This window comes from Chroicocephalus ridibundus, chromosome 9 (genome assembly GCF_963924245.1).
Source record: "Chroicocephalus ridibundus chromosome 9, bChrRid1.1, whole genome shotgun sequence".
NCBI lineage: Eukaryota > Metazoa > Chordata > Aves > Charadriiformes > Laridae > Chroicocephalus > Chroicocephalus ridibundus.
In genome coordinates, this window is record NC_086292.1 from 32,688,180 (window position 1) to 32,712,337 (window position 24,158).

Genomic DNA, 24,158 nt, shown 5'->3' on the forward strand with positions numbered 1-24,158 from the left:
GATGTTTGCACATGCTCTAGCAGAGCTAGAAGAACCTCTGCATGCTAAGGGCTATGGGGAATACTTTAATTTTAAACTAAACGTTATCTTACTACATCTGACTAACATACATCCCAGGGATATGGTGCTTTCTTCAAGTCTGACAAGGTAGGTGCTTCTCATTTTTCTATTTTAAGGAAAACACTCAGGTAAATGAACAGATTGGGTGCAACTGAGAAAAGAAATGTGGTCGTCTTTTCTACTATTGTTTGAGTGGCCATTTGCTTGGGTCAAAGGTCTTTTGCAAAGCAGGATGCTAAAAAAGGTTCATTCTACTTTTAGTGAGATGAGAGCTGCCTGGGTTTTTCTCCCAAGTGGTGGTTACCTCTTATGGTTTGTCTTCTGACACTTGAACTTTAACTCATCCTAAGTAGTTTAAATCTGAGCTATTCTTTTAATACAATAACACTCTTACACTGTATTTAAAAGAAGAGAGGGATAACTTTTCAAATCTTCAAAATGAACAATGGAAATAAATTTTTAGCCATCTGAAACATGCTTTAGGAAAAAGTATAGAGGTACATACGTATCTTTTGATCTGTACTTTTTAAATGCTTTATCAAAGTTGAGGTTTCTTTAGTACTTATTACACTTTTAGAAGAAAACATTGCTGATACATAGAATAGTAAAAGAAATAGATAATAAATGAAAAATGGCTGATGCTGTAAGCAAGACGCAAAGTAAAGATTTGAAATTAACTAATTTTATCTAGTTGGTGTTATTTTTTTTGCACTGTCATGATTATCTCTTCAGTCCTTCTTCACCTGAAGGAAAGGGATAGATTTCTAAACATTTGCAGTTCATCTTTTTACCAGCCACACTGGAATCTAGTATGGTCACACGTATTTTGAGATGAACATGTAGCAGAAAATCAAATCAAATCAATACAGTAGCTTTCCTTGTATCTGTATTGATTATGTGGCTGCTGAAATGGAGCTTGGCGGTGGGCTTAGTCACCAGCTGGCCCTTGAGTGTCTCATGAGAAACTGCCTACACTTCATTGGTACTGAGAGGAGAGCTTGGGAGTTTTGCAGGACCGAATCGGTGCACAGCAGCCAGGAAGTACAAAGTGAATATGGATATGGCATCTCCCTATTTATCAGTCAAACCAAAGAGAGCTTGATGGCAGCGATAAGACCTCAGTCTATCATGGTTATATCTATTTTAGTTTGTGACGACTCAGTCTTCTGTTGAGCATTTATGCAACCATGTGTGTCACAAGTATAAACACACAGCTCAGACATTCTCTTTGCAGCCCTATCTACCAGTTTCAGGGGTGTCAATGGGAAAATCTTCAAGGCGTCTTTCTGCTTGAAACTTCTTGTTAATTTTGCTGCAGAAATCTTGCTTGATAAACAGTTTTCTGCCAGTAATACCGATTTGAATGATATCAACATGTGCCGTCACCCTTTCCTAAGACCACACATGTTAGGAAATTAAAAGTTCAAAAGTAAGTTGTGGGCAAGTATAGCTCTTCCAAGAATCCATCTGCAAGGACATCTCAGAAAAATGTGAGTTAAGCTAAGGAAGCAAGAGTCACGTGAGGACAGGGTAAGTGTCTGCAAATGGAGTCAATCAGGGATATAGTCATCAGGAGTAATTGCATACGTATGTGTTCAAAGCTATAAAGGGTTGCTTTCAGCCTTGTTCCCATTTCAAGCCAGTTGTCAGACTTCCATCACAACTAATTTAATACCTTTTGCATCAAGCTGAGGCCAGCTTTTCATCTTAAAAATACTAACCGTTCAAGTTGCTATCTCACCATATTTCTTCCTTGTTCAGTTTGGGATTTTTTTTCATTGACAGTTACAAGTAGATGTGTCCTGTTAAAGTAGGCCTTTGGTGTTCGATTTCCTGAATTTTACTAGGGAATGATAAACTTGTTAATGGATGCAAAAGTATTACTGCCTTGAATGTGTTTTCTCCTTTTCGTACTAATATTTTTAGCAGAATCTTGTAGGAGTAGTGGATCGCGAGAAGGTATTGTACACTTATTTTCCCAGTGGACTTGATTAAAAACTAAACCCTTAAGCACGTGGTGGTGCTGATTTAATTATTTTTGATACAATCCCAGAGAGCTAAGACATGGACCCTGTTGTGCTTGATACTGTACAAACACAGAACAAAGAGCTGATTAATGCCTGCACAGGCAAAGATCTAAATGGATTCATTTGACTGGATTTACATCACAGGTATACAACCACATGATCGTTGCATTATATTGTCCTTTTGATTGATTCTTAGTGTATATGCTTATTCCCTACTAAAGCAAATGTCAAAATTCTGATTAAAATGTGTGTATGCTGAGAATTACTTGGCTGCAGTGAAACAATATAACAACAGTTTGCTAAGTTAACAGTAGGCCCCATCCTGCAGATTCTGGAAAAGCCTAGTTCATATCAACTTCATTAAAGGTGGAATTCAGCCTACTGCTGAGGGCCGGCATAAAGCCAGTCTATGCTTAACTCTCCTCTAAGTTCTCAAATATGCACTTCTTTTGTTTCTGAACTATGGTAAATTTTATGTGGAGAGTTCAACACCTGTAAGGTATGTAGGATTGAGCCCAGAAAGCTGTAGTAATTGCTAAGGAAAAAAGAAAAAAAGCAACATGTTCTGTTGCACAGCACAAAACAGTACTACTTGGTAAACTAAAATTTATTCTGGTAGTGAAGAAGTTTTCTTCATCTTCTGTCAAAGTAGTCTTGGACTTCATTCATTATTTATTAATTTGCTCTCAAGACACTATCTGCTCATAAAATATTTCTTGAAGTCTTCGTTTCATTGCACTTCAGTTGTCCTGTAGCACATGAAGATGTAATTTCTTGAGGACATGTGGGGAAAGCTTCTTTGAGTAGACTAATAAGCAGGAATATATTGACTGGATATATGTATATGTATGTTTGCAAGCAGTAAGGGGATATGTTAGTTTTAAATTTTACACTTTTATCTCTGTTGAGCCAGGAGCTCTTTAAAAAGCAAGTATCAAAATAGACCAGGTTGGTAAGTTAGGCAGCAGTAGTATGATGGTGACCCAGAGACAGGCAGTTATTCTCTTGTACAGGGACCTTGCTGTTCTGGTGCTTCTGCAGTGGTGACTGTCCAGAGGTTCACACAGCCTGGTTTTGGTGCCACTTATATTGTTCCTTCAGTAAAATGGTATCTTTGATGTCAGCTCAGCATCTTGGTTCTTGTGTTTTCACAGGTACAACTGTTAGCCATGTTATCTGGAGACACTGGGCTGTGATTGTTCCCTTGAGTAGAAAACCAAAGGCACGTGACAAAACACTGCTAAAACATGTCTTATTTCTCTGTTAATTCCCCCACTCGCCCTTTTTCAGTCAGATGTTGATATTTTGATGAAAATTAAAAATAGAGATCCTGGAATACGTTTTAAATAATAGAGGTGAAGGAGAGAAAGAAGCGTAGAAAAGGATTGTGAACGGCCTGGGCTGAGATGGCAGAATGGACAGCTCTGAAAGATGTGCAGACTGGTAAATACATTTTCTAGAGAAGTGTGATGTATGCACTAGAAAGGATCTTCCTATGAGGAAGAAAATACCCCCAGATGCACCTTATTCCCCAGATGCAGGTGGACAAATGCCATTACTAGTAGTATTTTGATGGTACTCAGCAGGGAACAAATGCCCGTTTTTGTAGTGTGGCACTCTGGTGATCACCATGCAAAGGGACCGATGGCAGGACAGAAGTGGGTTAGTACATTTGCAGGTAAGCAGAGTCACCAGCTGCTGTATTCATGGGCAGAGAAGCACAGTGGTTATGTTGTTCCTTCTCAGAGCTGCCACAGCTCAGAGCATCCTGTTGCTTGCAGTCTGGATGGAATAGTTCTCTGCCAGCCCAAGGAAGGCTGTCCTGCTGCCTGCAAGGCATCTTTGTGCTGAAGTGCAGGATTTCTCTCTTCTGGAAGCTGTCTGCGCTGCTTTGCTCAGACAAAAAGTTGACTCCCCAAATGTGAATTAGTAGACTCTGTAAGAGCCTTTTAGTATAACAGTGCTCTACTGACTTGTATATACTTATTTTTCATCAATCACACAATATAGTTCAAAAACCTGTTTAAAGAGCTTTTCCTTTCTGAAGCCACCTTAAGGTCAGTGGTGCAGCAATAAGTGTGCTAAACGTTCATGTAGCTGTAGTCTAGGTGGTCTATTCCAGCAGATATGCATTTTACACTCTGAGTTCTTCCCAGCTTAGTGAGTAAACGTATAGTCTTAGCTGACTGCAGAAAGATTAGTTGACTTCAGTGGGCTTAATCTATGACATAGATTAATCTTGATGTGATCCTATTACTGCAAGGTCAGGTGGAACTGTAGTTTGTGATTGTCTTGCTTTGCTCATTTGATTCTAGCATAACATGTTTTGGAGCAGTTTTTGTTGAGACTTTATAGCTAGGAGAGAGAGGTGGCTAACTCATGTGAGCCCAACTACAAAAATGTTAGGAGATTGGCCATGAAAGAGGAGAAAAGAGAAGTCCTTGCTCCATTATGTATATCCCCTTATCAATGTCACTTGTTGAAATTTAGGAAGTAGCAAAGAAAATCTACCATCATCAGTCAGATTGCTGGAGATCGGTGTGGCACGAGTTGGTCAGCTGGAATGTATTACTGTGACAAATATTCCTAGCAGACATGGAGAACCTGTAACTGAAGGGGCCGGTAAAGGTGTGAATTCTCTGCATAGCTGCTTCTGGACAGAGATATGGGTAATGGGTCTGTCGCATCAACTTTCATTTGCCTCTCGCCATAAGAGGGCATGGCAGGCTGGTGGCTGTTAGGTCTAGATGTTGCTGGTAGAGCAGTGATCTGTAGCTGCCCAGAAACTTCTTGTTTCTAATGTTTAACTTGGCGTATCTCACAATTGAGCGTGAACTGGAGCTAATGTCATAATCAGCAGATAAAAGGGATGAGGTGCTCCTGACAGTCTGTGAGTGAGAGCGCACGGTGTTGTCTTTCTCTAGCGTGAGCATTGCAGCAACTCCTGTTGGCAATCCCTGGGAAGTCAATAAAAACATCACTGGTTTGCCTGATTCTTCTACATAGATTGTCAACAAAAAGCACAATTGCATTTTTATCTAGAGCTTGGTAGGCAGATGACAACAATGAATTTTCCTCTAATTGGCTTCTTAAAATCTCCCTCAATTTAATTAGGTTTCACTGCTTTGATGCACATTTCTTTTCTTAACAAATACCTGTCAACACAAGGTAAAACACTACAATCAGAAAAAAAAAGCCAGCAGAACGCTAAAACGCGTTGAAATGTCACAGGACTCAGTGAGTTAAGCAATGAGAATAAATAGGGACCAGCAATACCCTGAGAGGTGCTAAGCTCTGCCAGACAAGACCATGTAGGAGATGCTGATTCATTGCTCACTGATGTGTGCTAGATTACAGAGCTGTGTTTCCTGACTGCATCATCTGTGACAGGTAAATTTAACCAGAAGAGAGACCTTTAAGTGCTAGAGTTTGTAATGCAGAGAAGGAGGATCAATGCTATTATATTTTTATTTTTCCTCCTTTGTTTTTTTTACTTCTGGTGATGCGTGAACTCTGAAATGAGATGTTTGGTTTGTGTGGCTGACCCCTGAAAGGTCAGCTGAGGTTTCTCTTTCTTCCCTTTTGGTAAGTTTCATTAATGTTGGCAAAGTACTTTGAACATCTTGCAAAATTTTTGAACTCATTACTGCGAAGAACTGTGGGCTTGTCAATGCAGTTGAGAATGTTCTTGTGAAAATGCGGGGATTGTTTGCTCAGGCACTTTGCAGATAATAATCATAATTGCATCTGTCTGAGGACTCCAAATGATTTCACAAATATCAGGGAATTAGGAGTCTTTGAGAAATCAAGGCATGAAAGATATAGGGTGACTTGCACGTGATCCCATAGAAAACCAGGGCCAGGGAGAGATTATCTGATTCTCAGTTCTTACTTTGCTTCTAAACTTGTTCTACACTTTACGTTTACTTTTATTTTGCAGCTAACTCATACTTCATGTTGTCTTGTTGTCTTGTTAAAATGTATTGCATATGCACATTTCTAGATCTTCCCTAGGTTACAGTTGCCATCATTACTAACCAGTCCAAATTTATTTTATGCATTTTATTTATTTTCCTCATTTGAAAAGCAATTTTCACTATTAGAGCTGACATGATTATGTACAATACCAGTACTTTATGGTTTAGGAAAGGTCACTGGCCAATTAAATTCCTTTTTTTACAAAGAGGTTTTTAAACCTCTCCTGGACAACTAATTGCAAATAAAGGTGGATATTTCAGCATATGTGACCTTTCCCACATGCTAATATAATGTAAAAGAAATTAAATATTAGAGATTTTAATGCTTATATTTCTAACGGGAGGACAAACAAAACCATATTAGAAAATCCTGTTCTTTCCCTTAAGGAAATATATACTGCAGAATATCCACCAGATGGAGCCGGTGATGCTAAAAAAAGTGTTAATTGTGACTGAGAACCAAGTTGCCAAATGATGGAGGTAAGAAGTAATTGCCATTTAAGGTACCAAATGGATGTGGCACCAGTAACTATGTTTTTGGAGTTTCACAACAGGACTCAACGCTATGAATAAGAGAACTGGTACATTAACAAAGGATCTAATGGCAGTCTGTCCTTCCCCCTTTTTAGAACTGAGCAATTGTTATCTTGCAACAAGAAGCAGTTGCTTCATCGGGAATGATGGAGGACAGTAGGAAGACTTGTTTCATTATTATTATTAAGTATGTGGAATATGAGCAGAGCTCCACCGCACCCGCTGCTCAGACCTTCCTTTACCCAAGAGGCTTTTATCACCAGTTGTAGATGATGTCTTGTGGTGGGAAGCAGGAATAAGCTACCTCCTTCCAGAGTTACAGGCTCAGTCTTTCAGTTCTCAGGTCAGTGGTGTTTTGTGGGCTAGTATGTAGTGGTGCAGGTTCAAGGCTTTAATGCTTACTTGTATTTAAATTACTTGTTTATGATTTAATTCCTCATCTCTTCTCTTTTTCTTCACTATCCTTTCAAGTCCTCTGTTATTAGCTAAATAAGAGACATTCTTTCAGCCTTTATTTTAGTTGCTGGTAGATATGGAAATGATCTGGATTTATTTAACTAGCTTTGTTTAAGACCACAGTAAAAAAGTGAAAAAAGTGGTATACTGAAACGATGACAATTTTTTGTTCAGCTGAAATTAAAAAGAAAACCCTTGTTACTGTCATGAGATCCTATTCTCATTGAAATCTATGTCAAATCCCCTTCGCTTTCAAGGTTGTGAGGCTGAAGCTGATTGCTGTCTCTGTTTATCCAGTATACACTAAAGTCACCTGGCATGAATCTCATTTTCAATGGGGGGCCACCATCAGTGGCAGTGGTTCTACTTCTGAAAAGAGTCTCTTTTTCCATTTTGGATCTAGGGTCACCCTGCTTACACCCACAAGGCCCCCAGCATCTTCCCAGTCTGCTCAGCACAATGGACTTTTCCTGCTCCCCTCTAGCTGCAGTTTGCTGTTGCAAGAACAGGAATAGCATTCCATTTTTATTACAGAGCAAAAGGAACTGTATTAATGTACAGACAGTTTCAGCCACATTTTAGGCATAGGAGAAAGACATTTCAAACTGTATTTGACAGGAAATGTTTAAAGGCATATACTCATTGTTTGAGTACAAACAGAGTCCTTTCAGGGAAAATGAAGAAAAAGCTTGACCTGATTACTCAGGCAAACTGATATAATGGTAATCCAGGGGTGAATACTCTCTTAGTACTTTTTATCATTTGTCAGTCTAGGCTAATAGGTATTTTAATTCACTACAAGTAGGTGCTTTGTCACATAGACAAATCTGAGTCCAGTGAGAAGTCCTTGCTCAGGGTTGATGATGCACAGAAAACGGAGAAGGTTGCAGCAAAGCTGGTCTGTTAAAATAATAACATAAAGTGCATTGTAATCCTTTCTGTCATCTAATGTATTGCATTACTGTGACTGTGAGGACTGGAAATAGTGCTGGTTTTCTATCTATCTAAAAGGAAGGTTACTTGTAAGTGTGCTGAGACTGCATGAACATCATTGTAATTAATTTGTTGTCATTATCCTTAAAGTAGACGTGAAATACTAGAATGTTTTTAAAGACTCAGCTTTGTATCCTGAGTAACATAGGACAATATGACTGAGCTGCTGGCACACTTACGTTGTTCCATACCAATTACTGAGGATCTCCAGCTCTGCGTGGGCTGTATTCTCTGAACTGCTGGACTGAATTCAGGTTTTCATAATCCTCTTCCAAGCTTATTCTCTTTAATTCTTTGCATACCGCTAAAGGCAAGGGGACTAGAAATTCACCTAGTCCAAGGATGAGAGGTTACCTGTGCTTCTTTCAAAGTAACCGGGCAGATACAGGTCCTGAATTCATCAATTACAGAGGTGAATTCTACACATAGGAGAGGGAGGAGGTTTTTACTCCTGTTATAGCAATTCAGTTATTTCCAGTTGTAATTCATGCTGTATAATTTTGCACATTAGGTTGCTATCCAAGATCTGGTGGTGTTTGTCATCTGTTTCCATCAGTATCTGTCATGGACAACTTAATATTGTGTTGAATTGGACTTTGAAGACAAAATAGCAAATTGCTTTGCTTCTTACAGTGAACAAGAGCCCATGAACTGTCCATTTGTTGTTCACCTAGATGGGTTTTTAACTCACTAGTTATGCCCTTGGCTAGAGAAATACTGTTTGTAAGTACAACTTTTTTTCTCCATAGAAGTAGCTTCCATATTTTTTGAAACCTTTTTTGGAAACATTCTTATTTTCCTCACAAAACTAAAACAGTAGTTTTGCTGAAAATGTTGCTTTTATGGAAACTCAGATTTTGCTTTTTTATTTCTTCTGCACAGCAATAACAAAATATTGCATCATAAATCTGTTTGGTTTTTTTAATGGAAGATGGTTAATCAGTTCCACTAGTGGTGCTACATTTTCAGATTCACGAGAAACTAACTGAGCCTGGGTTTAGTTCTGCTAATACTTGCATTAAACCCTGAAACCTCAAATTTCCAATATCTGCCCAGTAACTTGAACAAATTTATTCAAAGGAGGATCTATCTCCATTCCTTATTTCAATATGGAAATGCTTTATTTATGTAGCAGATTAGAGAACTGATGAGTGAAACAGGTTTCAGTCAAAAAGTATTGGTTTATCAAAACTGAAATGTTTCACAATAGCTGTGTTTTAATAAACTTCAAAATAAATACTGCTGTTTTTAGAAAGTTTGCATAAAGAGAGGGACAAAAAGACAAAATTGTTATAAACCACAGCTGCCTTTCTGAGATAGGGATTTATTAGCCCCGTTTCCTGATCTGAACTGACTCTCTGAAATCACATGGTACATTTTGAAGACAGCAGTTCCTGGCAAAATACCCATACTCCTTATGCAAATTATTTGGAACCTTGGTACCAGTTTAGTAGCTAAGTGCACAAGCCCATAGAACCAAGCGTTGTGGAGAGTAAGGTTCTTTCCACTGTCTTGGTACTATTCTGTAGCTATTCATATGAAAGTTGAAGCAATAAATAGAGCTGGAGAAATAATTTTAAATTATCTTTTCCCCACAAAACAATTTGAAAACTCCACAGTACATTCAATCTTTGGCTCACTAGTGGAGCTGAAACAATAATTATTTTGCTTTCATAAAAGTCCAGAGTAATGAAACATTGCCATTCTAAACAACAAAACCAAGAGTGAAACACTACAGCCAGTGTTTTAGGCTTTGTGCAGGTAAAACAGATTTATGCTAAGTAAAGACCTGAAATATCTGTAGTAACTTAGCATTCAAATTCAGTGTTCAAGCTGAACCACTGCTTTTCTTTTAAAAGAGCTTTGCTTATTGTCCCTATTTGCTTCGTGTCCCTAAAGCAGTTATTGTCTTCACAGTCCCATTTTTAGAATTCAGGTTTTCCTTCCCTATGTTTTAAAGAAACAGAAGTCAACAAATCAGGGTTTTTTTCCCTTTCCTTAGCTTGGCAGACCTAGCTCTTTGCAGAATCCTAGGAAGAGACAAGGAAGAGACTGGTCCTAGTGCTCCCAGGCTGATTCTAAATGTGCCCTTAGCTCTTTCAGCTCGGTTGGAAATTGGACACATGATGGGATCCACTGTCGTGTTTTTGGCTCCACCTCTTTGACAACAGCAGTAAGATGACACTAGCTCTCTAATTATATTAGTAGGCAATTTGCATGTGAAGTAAATTACTGTACATGGGGATGTGGCATGCAATGTGCCATCGAAGCCTGAATTTTCAAAAATACCCATTAACCATAGTCTGGATCCTCACAAATGTCCACTAAGATTAATTTAGATAGTCTTATATGCTGGATAAGGGCCTTTATCTGCTTCACTTTCCAGAAAGTCATTTGAGGCAACAAGAATCTTAATTGAAGGAATGGGTGCTCCCATTTGCTATTATTGGAGAAGTTGCTTGTTCAGCATTTTTCAGAATTATGTCAGGAGCTGTCTGAGCTTGAACAATCAAAATTAGTGAGTTTCTTATCAATATTTGAACATTTAGCCAATTATACTGTTCCTTATCTGTAAAATGATGGGTTGGATTTTTGTTATTGGTTATCTGTGCAATATTTATAGAAAAAAAAAGAGAGCTCAAGCAGAAAATAATATTGATGTACAAAGTATGGGTCTGTTATACTTTTCATGGAAGGCATTATCTAATGCCTTCCTGACTTGTGGTGCATATCCACAACTACCAGTACATGTGTGATTAATGGATAAGGTAATGTGCAATCTAGTCAAGCTGGGAGCTGTGACTGGTGTTCTCCTGGTAATCAACACTGCCATCAGTGATACATGGGTGGGTGGTGGTGGGGGAACAAAAACCCAGCCCCAAAAAAAGGTGATGTGTCACACCTGGAGGTCCTTCTTATTTTTTACATCACACAGATATAAACAAGTAATTCAGCTTTCCTGTACCTCAGCTGCTCCCCTATTTGTTAGAGATGGGAATCCTTCCTTGCTTCCCAAGAGTATTGAAGTTTAGGTTTTTAATGTTCAAGTCATTTGAATCTGAAGACGGAAAGTGCTATAGAAATAGCTACTAAGTTCTAGGCAATACAGTCTAAGTTTAATACAGTGTATATCGGGCAGGAACGGGTGAATTCACGTAGTATTTTGTGCTGTCCTCAAGCCATCATATTTCTTCCATCCCAGGTAGTTTCAAACCAGGGAAAAAAACCAAGTAACTCATTTAGGTTTATTAATCAGATATGAAGTCACTGCTAATAGTAACTAGATTTTCTTGTGGTATTATTTGAAAGCACATGGATGTCAAACATGCAGTGGTGGACAAATTTGCCTGTAAAAATGCTTTCCCAACACCATTTTCTGTGACATAAGGTGTTCTTCATTTCCACTTCTAATGTAACACACCTAATCACTTGGGTGGAAGCTGTTTATGCTTTAAATTGCTATGTGTCCCAGTGTCCTTACAAGCCCTCTGAAAACTAGCTCTCTGCTTGTATGAGCAGCCTTTAATGTACTTTGGAGGCTACTGAGGGGAAAGGAGCCACAGAGCTGCAAGAGAAAAACTCGTGGTATTCTGTTATGTTCAAGTAAGCCCATCCAGCCACAGGCTGCTCCACTGTCAGTACTAGTGATGATGTAGCCACATGGACAACTGTTAAACAGCTGACAACTAGCCCCGTCTGTGCAAGAAGTCTTCAGCTCGCTCAGCCTGCAGTTAAATGGACTTCTGTCTGTTGTAAAACGGTTCTTTTGATGTCTCTAAGGATGATGTTTTAAGATAGCAGGATGTAAGATGCCCGACGTTACAAATTCAGGCTCCAAGTTATCCTGCTGCGCTTCAGTTCAGCGCAGTAATTCTAAACTACTGAGACGAACACATGGTTTTTTCATTTCTTTGAGTATGTCTTCGTAGGTAAGAAGGGGATGATAGAGTGCAACACCTTCAATATCCTGGAAAATGGGATAGAGTGCACCCATAGGAAATTCGCAGCCATACCAAGAGCCGGAGCAAGCTGGAAGAATTGACCAACACAAACTTAATAAAATTTTACTAAGGCAAATGCAAAGCCCACCCATTAGTAGCACCTGGAATCCTGGTGAACAGCAAATTGAAGATGAGCCAGGGGTGTGCCGTTCTAGTGATGAAGGCTATGTATTGTGCTGTTTTAGGAAGAGGGAAGTGTTTATTCCCTCTGTTTGGCACTCATGAGATTGTATCTGGAGTACTGTCTTCGTTTTCGGAGCCCCTCAGTACAGGAGAGAGATTGAAAAGTGTCTTGGTGGGAGGTGATCAGGATGATTGGAAGCACCTGTTGTAAAGATGGACTAGAAGAGCTGGGTATGTTCAGCCTGGAGAGGAGGAGGCTAAGGAGGAATTTAGTTGCAGTCTTCCACAGCGTGCTGCAGAGTGCTACAGAGAAGATAGAGCCAGATTCTTCTCAGGGGTGCAAAAGGAAGAAACAAGGGCTGTAAGTTGCAGCAAGGGAAATTCTAAAGGGACATAAGGAAAAAATTCCTCACAGTGGGGAATGGTTGAGTACTGGAGCAGGTCGCCCAGAGGACTGGAAACACTGTCCTTGGAGGTTTTCAGCATTCAGCTGGACAAAGCCCTGAACCACTTGATCCAACTTATAGGTTGGCTCTCCTGTGAACAGGAGGTCAGACTAGGTGATCTTCAAAAGGCATTCCAACTTATTTTTTTTTATGACTCTACAAATGTAGGGAAGCTGAGTCTTTCCCCAAGGGTGAGGCGGCAAAGAGACCTGGTGGGTTTTTGCAGGTTCTACTCCCTAGGCAGGTTATGGAAATAAGATGACTGGCATGTGTTTTGTTGTTCATATGATCAGTACAGACTATTTCTAATATGTGAGGGTGGTAACACAGGCACCAATTTACAGGCCTACTGGAACAAGCAAAGGTTATTTCTTTACCTTTTTTGTTCTGTCCATGTCTCATAATCTGCTTAATTTCACTTAAAAACTGCTTTTTTTTTTTTTTCTTGCAAATGAAGGAGAAACAGGACAGACAGCTGCTAAATAACAGAGACTCTTGGAATGGATAAACAGACAATGCTGAAGAAAAAGTACCACAAAGTGGCCTACAATCTTCCTCTGAGTCTTTTAAGTGTGGAATTGACTAAATGGAACTTCTTTTCTATAGATGTCACCTGCCAGTTACATGCTCTCTGCATTTTGTTGTGTAAACTGTTAAGTTTTTAATCCAAATATGCTTTTGCCTAGGTTACTACAGCATTGCTTTGAGGATACGTAGTCTACAGAAAAAGAAGTCAACTTTCTTTGCCCAACAGACAGCAGTCCCCAGTGACCTACAGTGTGGTCATTGTCATGGTAGGTAACCAGCACTGAACAATATTCTGTCTACGCTTCATTGCAGGGGTAGAAACTAAACAATCAGGAACTGTCGAAGTACGTAATGGCTAAGACCTTTAACTGAGATAAAACAATAGTGTACTGCAGTGTGTAACTGAAGTGTGAACTGTCCGAGCGAACCGAAGGCATGGTGCTCCTGCTGCCAGGTTTTTTGTGCACAGGAAGTTTTAAATAGAGTTCTGTAAAAATGGTGTAAAATTGTCATTATTTGAGTTGCAGCTGTTTCCACCTAAGATAGATGTCAAGCTCTGCACTGCAAAATTATAAGGCTTTTTTTTTTTTTTTTGCAAATAAGAAATGCAATTATTATACCGCCAAGGAAAAAAGTTATGATTTCATGAAGTGTTCGAGCTTCTTCAGACCTTGAAAATGTAAAACTTCTGAATTTTTTTCCCTTATCTGTATGGACATAGAGCTTTGGAGGTTTTTGTTTGGCTGGTTTGATTTCTGTTCCTCCTCATAACTCTGTAAACTTACACATCGTTTAGGTCTCATTCACGTTAATAGTAAGTCCAGAAGTTATATCCCTGAATATAATGTGTAAAACCAGCTCTTTAATCTGCACTTAATGTCATTAACTGTCCAAACATAGTTTTTGCTTAAAAAGGAAAAAAAAAGAGAAAGTGATTTGGAAGCTGAATGGCACTAGTTGTAGTAGAGCTTGTGATAAAACAAGTTACTCGATGTTTGTACTATTTTTGATCTCCCAGTGTCTGTCTTGTCTTCTGGTCCTCCACACCCTTCTCTCTAGTTTGGTACTAAGTTATTGTACCCCACTGTGGAGTATTACCACATTTATGTTGATAAATGCTGTATTTATTGTCATTGGATTCTCCCTCCCTTCCTCCCTCTATCCTTTCTTATCCTTGTTTTTAAGTGTTACAAATTTGAAAGTACTTGTATCACAGATGGGGAAGAACTCAAAATAACAAGGAAAAATTTAGAACCTAATTCTTTAGTTCTTCATAAAGACAGGGAAGAAAACTATAAAAATCTTAGGGGAAGAAGGTGGTGGCTTTTTTTCTAAAAGCAGTAGAGTTTATAATGGACTATGGTGTTGTAGTGGAGCATTTTGTTTCTCTTGGCTAATAATAAGACCTAGCAGTTGTTTCATAGATTTCTGTTCATGACAAAAGAAATGTACTGCTGCTGTGATGTGCAATGATTCATGACCAGTGCATCTGAATGTGTAAGTGTTGGGGTGGAGAAAGCTGGAAAATGTTCAGTGGGAGGAAATGAGAAAAGGCAAGTGCAATACCGTTAGACCACTGAGAAGCCAGTATAACCAAAGAGTAGTAGTTCTTAAAATGTTAAACATTTTTGTTTTACAGTTTGAAGTATGCAACACTCTAGAATGAGGAGCATTTGTACTTACAGTTTTGGTTTCATGTTGTTCTTTCAAAAGTGAATCTACTGCTGCAAAATTGTCTGATTTGGAAAGCAAAGCACTTCATCAGTAGTCAGGAAACTTCTTGCTTCTTTCCTTTACCTTGACTATAAGACGTTATCCAGTTTCATTCTGCTCCAGCTCATTTCAGATAGGCCTTCTGCCATCTGCTTGAAGGCTATTGTGCACAACTATGAGATCTTAGTTTGATTTCCTGCAGCTTTTTATATGCACTACAGTGAGAGAAAAGCAGTTTGGAAGAGGCTAGGTTTTTAAAAGCTAAAAATACATTAAATAACTGAACTGTCTCTCTGAAGCTAGCAAACTTGTAGAGAGTACATAAATGGATTAATAGGATTAAGTCATCTTTAGGAGTAATTTGGACATTTGTTTTCAGTTTGGGAGAGTAGCAGGTTTATCCTGGAAGTAACAGAATAGCAGGTGGGTTTCTGAAGAGTTGAAAGACTTCAAAATTATAATAGTTTGCAGCACCATAAGCGATCTCAGACAATCCTGGCGGATGCTTGTGTCCCTATGCAGGAAAATTCCTGTTGAAGTGGAAGGTGGATTTGGTTGTGGGGACGCTTGTCTAGATGTTTTGGTAGTAAGCACAACATAACTAATTCTGACTATCTTGCAATAAGCCTTTTTGGAAAAGCATTTATGCAGCACCGAGCACAATACCAGGCAGCTCCTGTTCTTAGCCTAATTAATTAATACTCTTAATAGAATGTAGGGGCTTTTTTTAGTTAAACACATGACTGTTTAAATTTTCTTATTGTATCAGAAATGTCAAAGGACACCAACGTACTTTTTTTAGAGAAAATATTCTTTAAGGTGTCCCATTAAAAAGAAGAAAAAGTGCTTTTAGTTTTTGTTTTATAATCCATTGACTGTGAAAGAAGCCCATGTTTAGTTTAATACTCAAATTAAATGCAAAGTGAAGGAAAGCCTAACTGTACGTGCATTTTAATTCTTTAGACAGGTATAAGCCTATCTTACCCCAGTCGGTCTGTGTAAATAAGGTTCATTGGATTATGCCCTACTGCTTTCCATATTTAGTTTGACCACTGAAGTGAGTGGAAACGTTTCCGCTAACATGGTGGACTATAGATCAAAGCTTTACTTTTTTTTTTTTTTTTTTTTTTTTTTAAATTGACATCGGACATCTCTGATGTGATGTCATAAATAGCTCTGACCACAAACAGTAAGAGCAATTTAGTCCATTTTAGATTTTTCTGTAGGCTGAAACACCTGCAGCTATCCTTATGCGGTCCTTAAAATATACCAAAAACAGTTTCAGGGAGCTCAGACAAAAGTCTTAGAATCATAGATCCAAAAGGACCGAGTTAATGAATTCCTTATTCACATTCTACATTGTGTCTTGGAGAACAGGTTCGTATTCTGAACTTCTGCTTTCTGAAAAGCATGTCTCCATTTTTTTCCTTTACCAAAGTACTATTAGTCATCCCTTCTGAGTAGTGCAGCCCAACAACACTTCAGGGAGTTGTGCTCTCTTTGTGAGGTGGCATCGCAAATAGCGGGTAGGATGCGCCTCTGTTCCGTTCATCACATTCAGGCACATGTTGTGGCCGAGAAACTGTGTAATGGAGCATTGAGTATTTTTTTTTTTCTTCCTTCACAGCATTCATGTTGGATTCGTTTAAACTGCAATATAAAACAAAAATGTTTCACATATTCTATTATCTGAATGTCTTTCAGCTTTTCTCATAATTATCAAATAAGATGCTAGATCAGGAGGATGTATTCTCAGCTCATTAAATCTGTCAGTGTTGATAGAAGTGACTGCTGTAATAGCTACCACCATTTGAGAGGATGTCCCAGAATGTAGTGATGACTGTTATAGATAAAAAAGGCAGGATTGAGCAAATCAAGCTCTGGTATAAGTGATTTGTTTTGTTTCAAAAATTGCAACATTTTAAACTCACAACAGGGTAGTTTTTGACACAGATATTTTATCTTCTTGCAACTAACTCAGTGATACAGTACAGAAGACCATGCAGTAATTGCAATGTTCTGCTGCTAACTGATGAGATATAATGAAGAGACTCTTCTGGAGAGCAGGTGTACATGGAACTTGTAAAGTATCTTGTCTGATCACAACTCCCTTTAAGATTATTCTGTCCATGCTCACGTTTACTGTTCTTGCCAGATTTTTATATTCCATTTGCCAGCTTCTACCTCACCCTTGTTCACTTAAGCCGAGCCATGTCTTAATATCATACAACAGCTGCTGTCGAAAGTCTTGTCAAAAGTGCTAATTTTACTTCCTTGGTTTTGCCTAGGTCTGATGAGTGATTAGAAATGAAGACCTCTTTTTGTCACCCTTTAGTGTCCATGCCCTCCTCTCTACATTCCATTAACCTGATCCCACAGACTGTTTGCACTAATATAATAGAAGTGATTCTCCTGCAGAGCATGGAAGTTTCACTCTCCCATTTTCCAACACAACTTTAACTGTGTCGTAAGTTGTCAGCTACTTATCCTTGCCAGCCGGGGAAATTTCATTTTTTTTCATTATGGCTGTGCTGACCAGAATGACAAAATAGGTGCATCTCCGTCTATCAGCCTCTTCCACTTCTCTTCTGTTTTGGTTTAAGTTTTCAACATGATTTTATGTGCCTCCTCTAACGAGCTGCAAGCAGGCACCCAGGCCATCTTTATTGAGGGACAAAGGGATGAACCTAAAAAAAAGTAAATAATAAGTAAAAAGTATGACTGGATAACTAAATCCTGTAAGTTAGTGGTGTTTCTGACTTACCTCACAGTTGCAAATCAGCAGTCCCTGTGTATGTTTCTGAAATGTATCTCTAGTTTCTCTGTGCTCTCATCCATTTTCTTTTCTAAGCCAGGCTGTTTAACAGATTCCTGGCTTATGTGGGAGAAGGCAAGTTTTCTTGAGCCAACTAGGTATTTCCTAGTCGATAACAATTTTGTTGTTTTTTTAAAGCACCTTGCGTCTTCCTTATTGTTTATTCTCTCCTAACTGCCTCCTTTCACTTTCACTGTGTATATTTAGGCAGAATAGTACAAAATAGATTGAGATATTAATAATAACTCATAACCTTATTTGCCACAACCCCTATTCCAATTACTTGGAATCTACCTTTTGATCTTATGGGTTGTGTGCTTTTAAAACCTTGTCCCTCCTCCCAAGACCTGCTGTAAGCACACTCGCCATCAGCAGTTATCCTGTAGAATTCCACCAGGTCTCTAACCTATACTCTGCTGAGGACCATCTGCTATTTTCGTGTGCCTTTCTACTGATACCAAAATCATTTCCATCTGACTGCCCTGTGCTTTGCACGAATAAAAACCTTTTGGGCTGCTGCTTCTAAAGTAGATTTACCTTCAATCACCATTTATTAAATCTCTGTCCATTAAAAACCATAGCTTGCAGAAGCTGTGTGCATTAAGCCTGATTATAGAGTCAACAGAGAAGAGGGAGGGGGACAGCAGTTTGTATCAGTATATTGCCTTGTTTTTCTACTTGTCTGGCTGGCTGGTAACGCTTGTGACAGCGTGCGTATCAGCACAGGGGTCTCATTATTTGGCTTGGATTTTGGTTTATGCATCTGTGTCTCTTTTTATTTAAGCTGTAAGTTAATGGTTGTTGGCTTCAGGAAAAATCCTGCTCAGACTTCGTGAGTAAAATCAGAGTTTTCTTTGGTGCTGGGGTACAAGGTCCCTTATGGAGGGTAAGGGCCAGGGTGTTAAGAAAGGAAGAGGAGGAAAGTTCACAGGTTCCTTACGGAGGATGAGTGGCTCCTTCAAACGCACCTCGTTTAAGGGCTCAGCATCTGGCTCACAAAAGGTAAGTCTGCAATTACCCAAATAGTACAGTCTGAGGGAAACAGCTGGAGACACTGTTTGCCACTTTTCTTTCCTTTTTTTTTAAATAGCTGGTACCGTTATAAATGAGAACAATCCTCTTTCCCTCTGTGCTCTTTTAAGTCTCAGATGTATCAGTCGTGTTCATTGCACTGGTTCTGGCAATGCATCTTACTCCTATTATGCAAGTTCTTTCACAAGCACACTCTCTTAAGGATCTTTGGGTTAACTGTCACCAAAGAGGGCTAGCCTGTAATTGTTCCTATCCGTAGTCAAAATCATATTTCAATAACTGTTCATGCTTAGTGTTCATGCCAGATTTAGGTGCAATCAATGAGAAGACTGATAGGATGTATAAAAGATTATGATGTGATTCACTGAACATCTATGACAGACAGATTCTATGAGAAATACAGTTTGTGGTTAGATTGTGTGCTGTTCAGTATATGAATGAGAAAGACAAGGGGAGAGAAAGAAAACTTGAGGTGATTGCTTTATAATCTATAAGCTCACACTGTTGTTGTTATAAGCTTTCCTATTGTAAATTATTAAGAACATGTTTCTTAACGCAGTTTTCAGCTGTGAAGTGACTTTAAATACATCTTTTGTCCATAGATTGATAAATTAATTTGGAACAAATATAGACTAACTTCAGTTTAGGATTACTTAGATGCCAGCTCAACTGGAATTAGAAACAGAGCCAAGTCTAAACACTTAAAAGAAAAACAGAAGGCCCCAAAGGTATGAAGCAAAGTGGCATACCGAAATGTCAGCTAATACTTAGCAGCAGTGTCACTTTGTGTAGCTTTTCCCATTACCTTGCACAGTTGCTTCTTAGGTGCCTCACGTCTGCATCCAAACAGTGTGAAAAACCAGGCTGTCCTCGAAGATGCTTCCATTTAATGAACAGCTGTGTATTGCTTGCTTTGTCAACCAAATGGCTTTTCAAAGATAAGCAGTAGTTTCATAGGCTGGTAGTATTAACTTATTTATTGAATAATACAGAGAAACAATGATAAAGGAAATTAAAGAGAAGGATTTCCCCTCTAAAATGTTGTTTTATATATCTAGGCTCACTTAAGCATGACAAATCAGAATAGTAAATCCATAATACAGCCATAATGCCCCAGGTGCAGTCAGTGCTTTTTTTTTTTTAAAATGTCCCCAGGCCTAACTTGATGCTGCAAAGCATATAGAATTTTACTTCCTGAATGGAATACAGTCAGAGTAAAATACCCAGATAAAAATTGTTTATTCTTATCCCACAGGAAAGACTGGTCAAGTGAAGGTAGAAGGAACATAGTACGGATTTTGTTTTTCTTAGCAACATTTGATTATAAAAAAAATGTTGTTTTCTAAAAGCTGTAAATTCCCTTCATGGTTTGTCTATTTTAGTCTTCGTAATTCTTTGGTGTTTATTTGCTTTAATGTTTATTTTGGGAACAAGAATTTTACCTCTCGTGAGAAAAACATTATTTCCAGTGTTGATTAAACAAATAGATTTTTAGGCTTATGTGTAGGCTGGGAGTGTTACTGAGAGTGTTGGGAGAGTCCCGTGGGAGGTAGTCCTGAGAGCCAAAGGAGCCCAGGAAGGCTGGACGCTCTTCAAGAGGGAAATCCTAAAGGCCCAGGAGCAGGCTGTCCCCATGAGGCGCAAAATTAAAGGGCGGGGAAAATGGCTGGCCTGGATGAACAAAGAGCTCTTGATGGGACTTAAGGAAAAAAGGAAGGTTTACCACCTTTGGAAGAGGGGACAGGCAACTCAGGAGGAGTACAGAGATCGTGTTAGGTCATACAGAGAAAAAATCAGGAAGGTAAAAGCCCAGCTGGAACTCAACCTGGCAATTAATATAAGGGACAACAAAAAAAGTTTCTATAAATACATCAACAAAAAGAGAGTGACAGAGAATGTCCATCCCTTACTGGATGCGGGGGGAAACCCTGCAACCAAGGACGAGGAGAAGGCTGAGATACTTAATGCCTTCTTTGCCTCTGTCTTTAATAGTCAGACCAGCTACCCCCAGGGTGTTCAGCTTCTTGGGCTGGAAGATAAGAATGGAGAACAGAACAACTCCCCTGTAATCCAGGAGGAAGTAGTTAATGATTTGCTTATGCACCTGGACATGCATAAGTCTATGGGGCCAGACGGGATTCACCCAAAGGTTCTCAGGGAGCTGGCAGGAGAGCTCATCAAGCCTCTCTCCATTATCTATCAACAATCCTGGTCAACAGGAGAGGTGCCGGATGACTGGAGGGTGGCCAATGTGACGCCCATCTACAAGAAGGGCCAGAAGGAGGATCCCGGAAACTACAGGCCTGTCAGCCTGACCTCGGTACCGGGAAAGATCATGGAGAGGATCATCCTGAGCGAGCTCTCACAGCAAGTGCAGGGCAGCCAAGGGATCAGGGCCAGCCAGCATGGGTTATGAAAGGGAGGTCCTGCCTGACCAACTTGATCTCTTTCTATGACCATGTGACCCGCTTTCTCGATGAGGGGAAGGCTGTGGATGTTGTCCATCTGGACTTTGGTAAGGCCTTCGACACCATCCCCCACGGCATTCTCCTGGAGAAACTGGAGAATCATGGCATAGACAAGTGTACCCTCCGCTGGATAAAAAACTGGCTGGATGGCCATGCCCAGCGAGTTGTGATTAATGGAGCAAAATCTGGTTGGTGGCCGGCCATCAGTGGTGTTCCTCAGGGCTCAGTTTTGGGGCCAATCTTGTTCAATATCTTTATTGATGATCTAGACAAGGGGATTGAATGCACCCTCAGTAAGTTTGTGGATGACACCAAACTAGGTGGGAGTGTCGATCTGCTTGAGGGTCGGAAGGCTTTACAGAGGGATCTAGACAGCTTGGATCAATGGGCCAAGGCCAATGGGATGAGGTTTAATAAGGCCAAGTGCCGGGTCCTGCATTTTGGTCACAACAACCCCGGGCAACGCTTCAGGCTTGGGGCTGAGTGGCTGGAGAGCTGCCCGGCAGAAAAGGACCCGGGAGTGTTAGTGGACAGCCGGCTTAACATGAGCCAGCAGTGTGCCCAGGTGGCCAAGAAGGCCAACGGCATCCTGGCTTGTATCAGGAATAGCATGGCCAGCAGGAGTAGGGAAGTCATCGTGCCTCTGTACTCGGCCCTGGTGAGGCCTCACCTCGAGTACTGTGTTCAGTTTTGGGCCCCTCACTACAGGAAAGACATTGAAGTGCTGGAGCGTGTCCAGAGGAGAGCCACCAAGCTGGTGAGGGGTCTGGAGACCAGGTCATATGAGGAGAGGCTGAGGGAGCTGGGCATGTTTAGTTTGGAGAAGAGGAGGCTGAGGGGAGACCTCATTGCCCTCTACAACTACCTGAAAGGAAACTGTAGAGAGGCAGGGGTTGGCCTCTTCTCCCAAGGGAATAACGACAGGACCAGAGGAAATGGTCTGAAGTTGTGGCAGGGGAGATTTAGATTAGATATTAGGAAGAATTACTTTACTGCAAGAGTGGTCAGGCGCTGGAACAGCCTGCCCAGGGAGGTGGTGGAGTCACCATCCCTGGAGGTATTTAAGAAACGTGTAGACATGGCTCTTCAGGGCATGCTCTAGTGCCCAAGATTATTGGTTTGTGGTGGATTCTTGGGTGTGGGGTTGTGGGTGTGGAGTTTAGTAGGTGGGTGCTTTTTTTTTTGTTTTGTTTTGTTGGGTTTTTTTGTATGGTGTGTTGGGTTTTTTTTGTGTGTGTGTGGTTTTGTTTTTGTTTTTTTTTTATGTGGTTGGACTCAATGATCTCAGAGGTCCCTTCCAACCACTAAGATTCTGTGATTCTGTGAAATCATGTTGGTTGGCTCTCTGGGGTTAATAGCACACTGTCAGCACCCAGGCAAGTGGAAGGGATCGTCTCTGGAAGTCAGGACATCCTTGAAGCAGGAAAACTGGGCACTGTTATGCTTAAGACTGTTTTGTACTGAATATAAACTTTTGCTAATGATACAGCTGAAAACAGGGGTTGAAAGTAGTCTTGACTGTGAGTATTCTGTAGGGGTGTGGTGCTTTGGGATACATCTGGAAAACCTAGACGGGAAATGGTTAAAGCCACGTGATGGAGCTAAGCATAGAGATTTATAATGAAAATTTCACCTACCACTCTTTAAATAATTTTTTCCCTCTTACCACTCTCACAGACCTTTTTCTGAGGATTGTGTAACAGTGTGTGGTCCTGGTCCGTGATTTTGACTCCCAATTTTTACTGCAGTGGTGCTGAACAGCAAGATTAATTAAAATGGCCAAGTATTTCTCCTCAGCTCTCTTCTCTACTTAGCTCTCCCATGTATTCCCCTGATTTTGACAGCAGTGCTCTAGAGGAAGATGACGTTTTACTTCTTGAGCAGTTTTACAAAAACACCTGTTGCTACCTGCTTTGAAATTAAAGGCTTTATTCTCTACCTAAACAGAGAATGCTGTAAATGAAATGTGAAATGCATAGTGTTTAAGAAAAGGCGTATGCTTGTGTGTCTGCACACTTACATCTGTGTTTTGGTTTTGTTTCTTGTAAACATCTCAGTTTATTAAAAAAAGAAGCATCTTATCTGGATGTACATCACTGCTCTGTCATTCCCACTAATGGGAATTACTTCAAATTACTTTTGTAGTACTAAACAGTGCTTTCATCTCTGCTTATTATCTCTGTTGACTTGACCTAAATGTCTTTAAGATGTACCTACTATCACTCATTTTCTTTTCCTCTGAAGAGAAGACCATTTTATTTTAACAGCTTTTCTCTACATGATTCTTCTGTTTGCTTATGATTCTATGCTTGTAAATTCTCTGTGGTTATCTGTATAAGGATATACTCAGTATAAGCCTTCCAGATGCTCAGATTTAAGCTTTTATAGAGACACTAATATATTTCTAATTGCTGTATTGCTCACATCACTGTCTTCTTCCTGGCTATCAAATGTGGTGCAAGAAATAACAGTAATGTCTAAAAAAATAAATTTTTTAGAATATTAAAAAATATTTTAAAGAATATTTTATCTAAATACATTAGACAGCTTTGAAAATCTCAACAGCACTACTATAGAAAGTATAATGGATCTTTTTAAATTTTTTTAAGGTAGTACAGTATTACCCAGTGCTTCATTAGAAAAGCTTTCATGGATTACAACGGTGAAAAGATCATTAGACCTTCAGACTAAGGCAAATAACTTGCTCTGTGTTTTGTAAATGACCAACCAAACCAGCAAAAAGAGGGGAAAGAATGAATACATTCTCATAGATCACAGAAAGGTTATCTTTTAGACAGAAAAATGATTTTGTCTCCTCTTTAAGTCACTGTTCTGATCTGTCTTACCATTTGTTAATGAAGCTTGAAAATTCGCATAAAATCCCTTGAAGTTGTCTTAAATTGTATGCTTTGTGTGCTTGCTTATGTTAATATTATACTTGGAGCAGGGAAGAAAAGATTAACGGGTTGAATTTAGTTTCTGCTC

The 24,158-nt window shown here is 39.6% G+C and overlaps 1 protein-coding gene across 1 annotated transcript in view; it reads left to right on the plus strand.

The window, feature by feature from the left end:
• Positions 1-18,523: 18,523 nt before the first annotated feature.
• Positions 18,524-24,158, plus strand: part of TRPM1 (transient receptor potential cation channel subfamily M member 1) — a 91,308-nt gene continuing 85,673 nt past the window's right edge. The window contains exon 1 of the mRNA XM_063346127.1: positions 18,524-18,675. Within this exon, the coding sequence (XP_063202197.1) occupies positions 18,553-18,675 (123 nt within the window). The 5' untranslated portion in view covers positions 18,524-18,552. The remainder of the gene's footprint in view (positions 18,676-24,158) is intronic.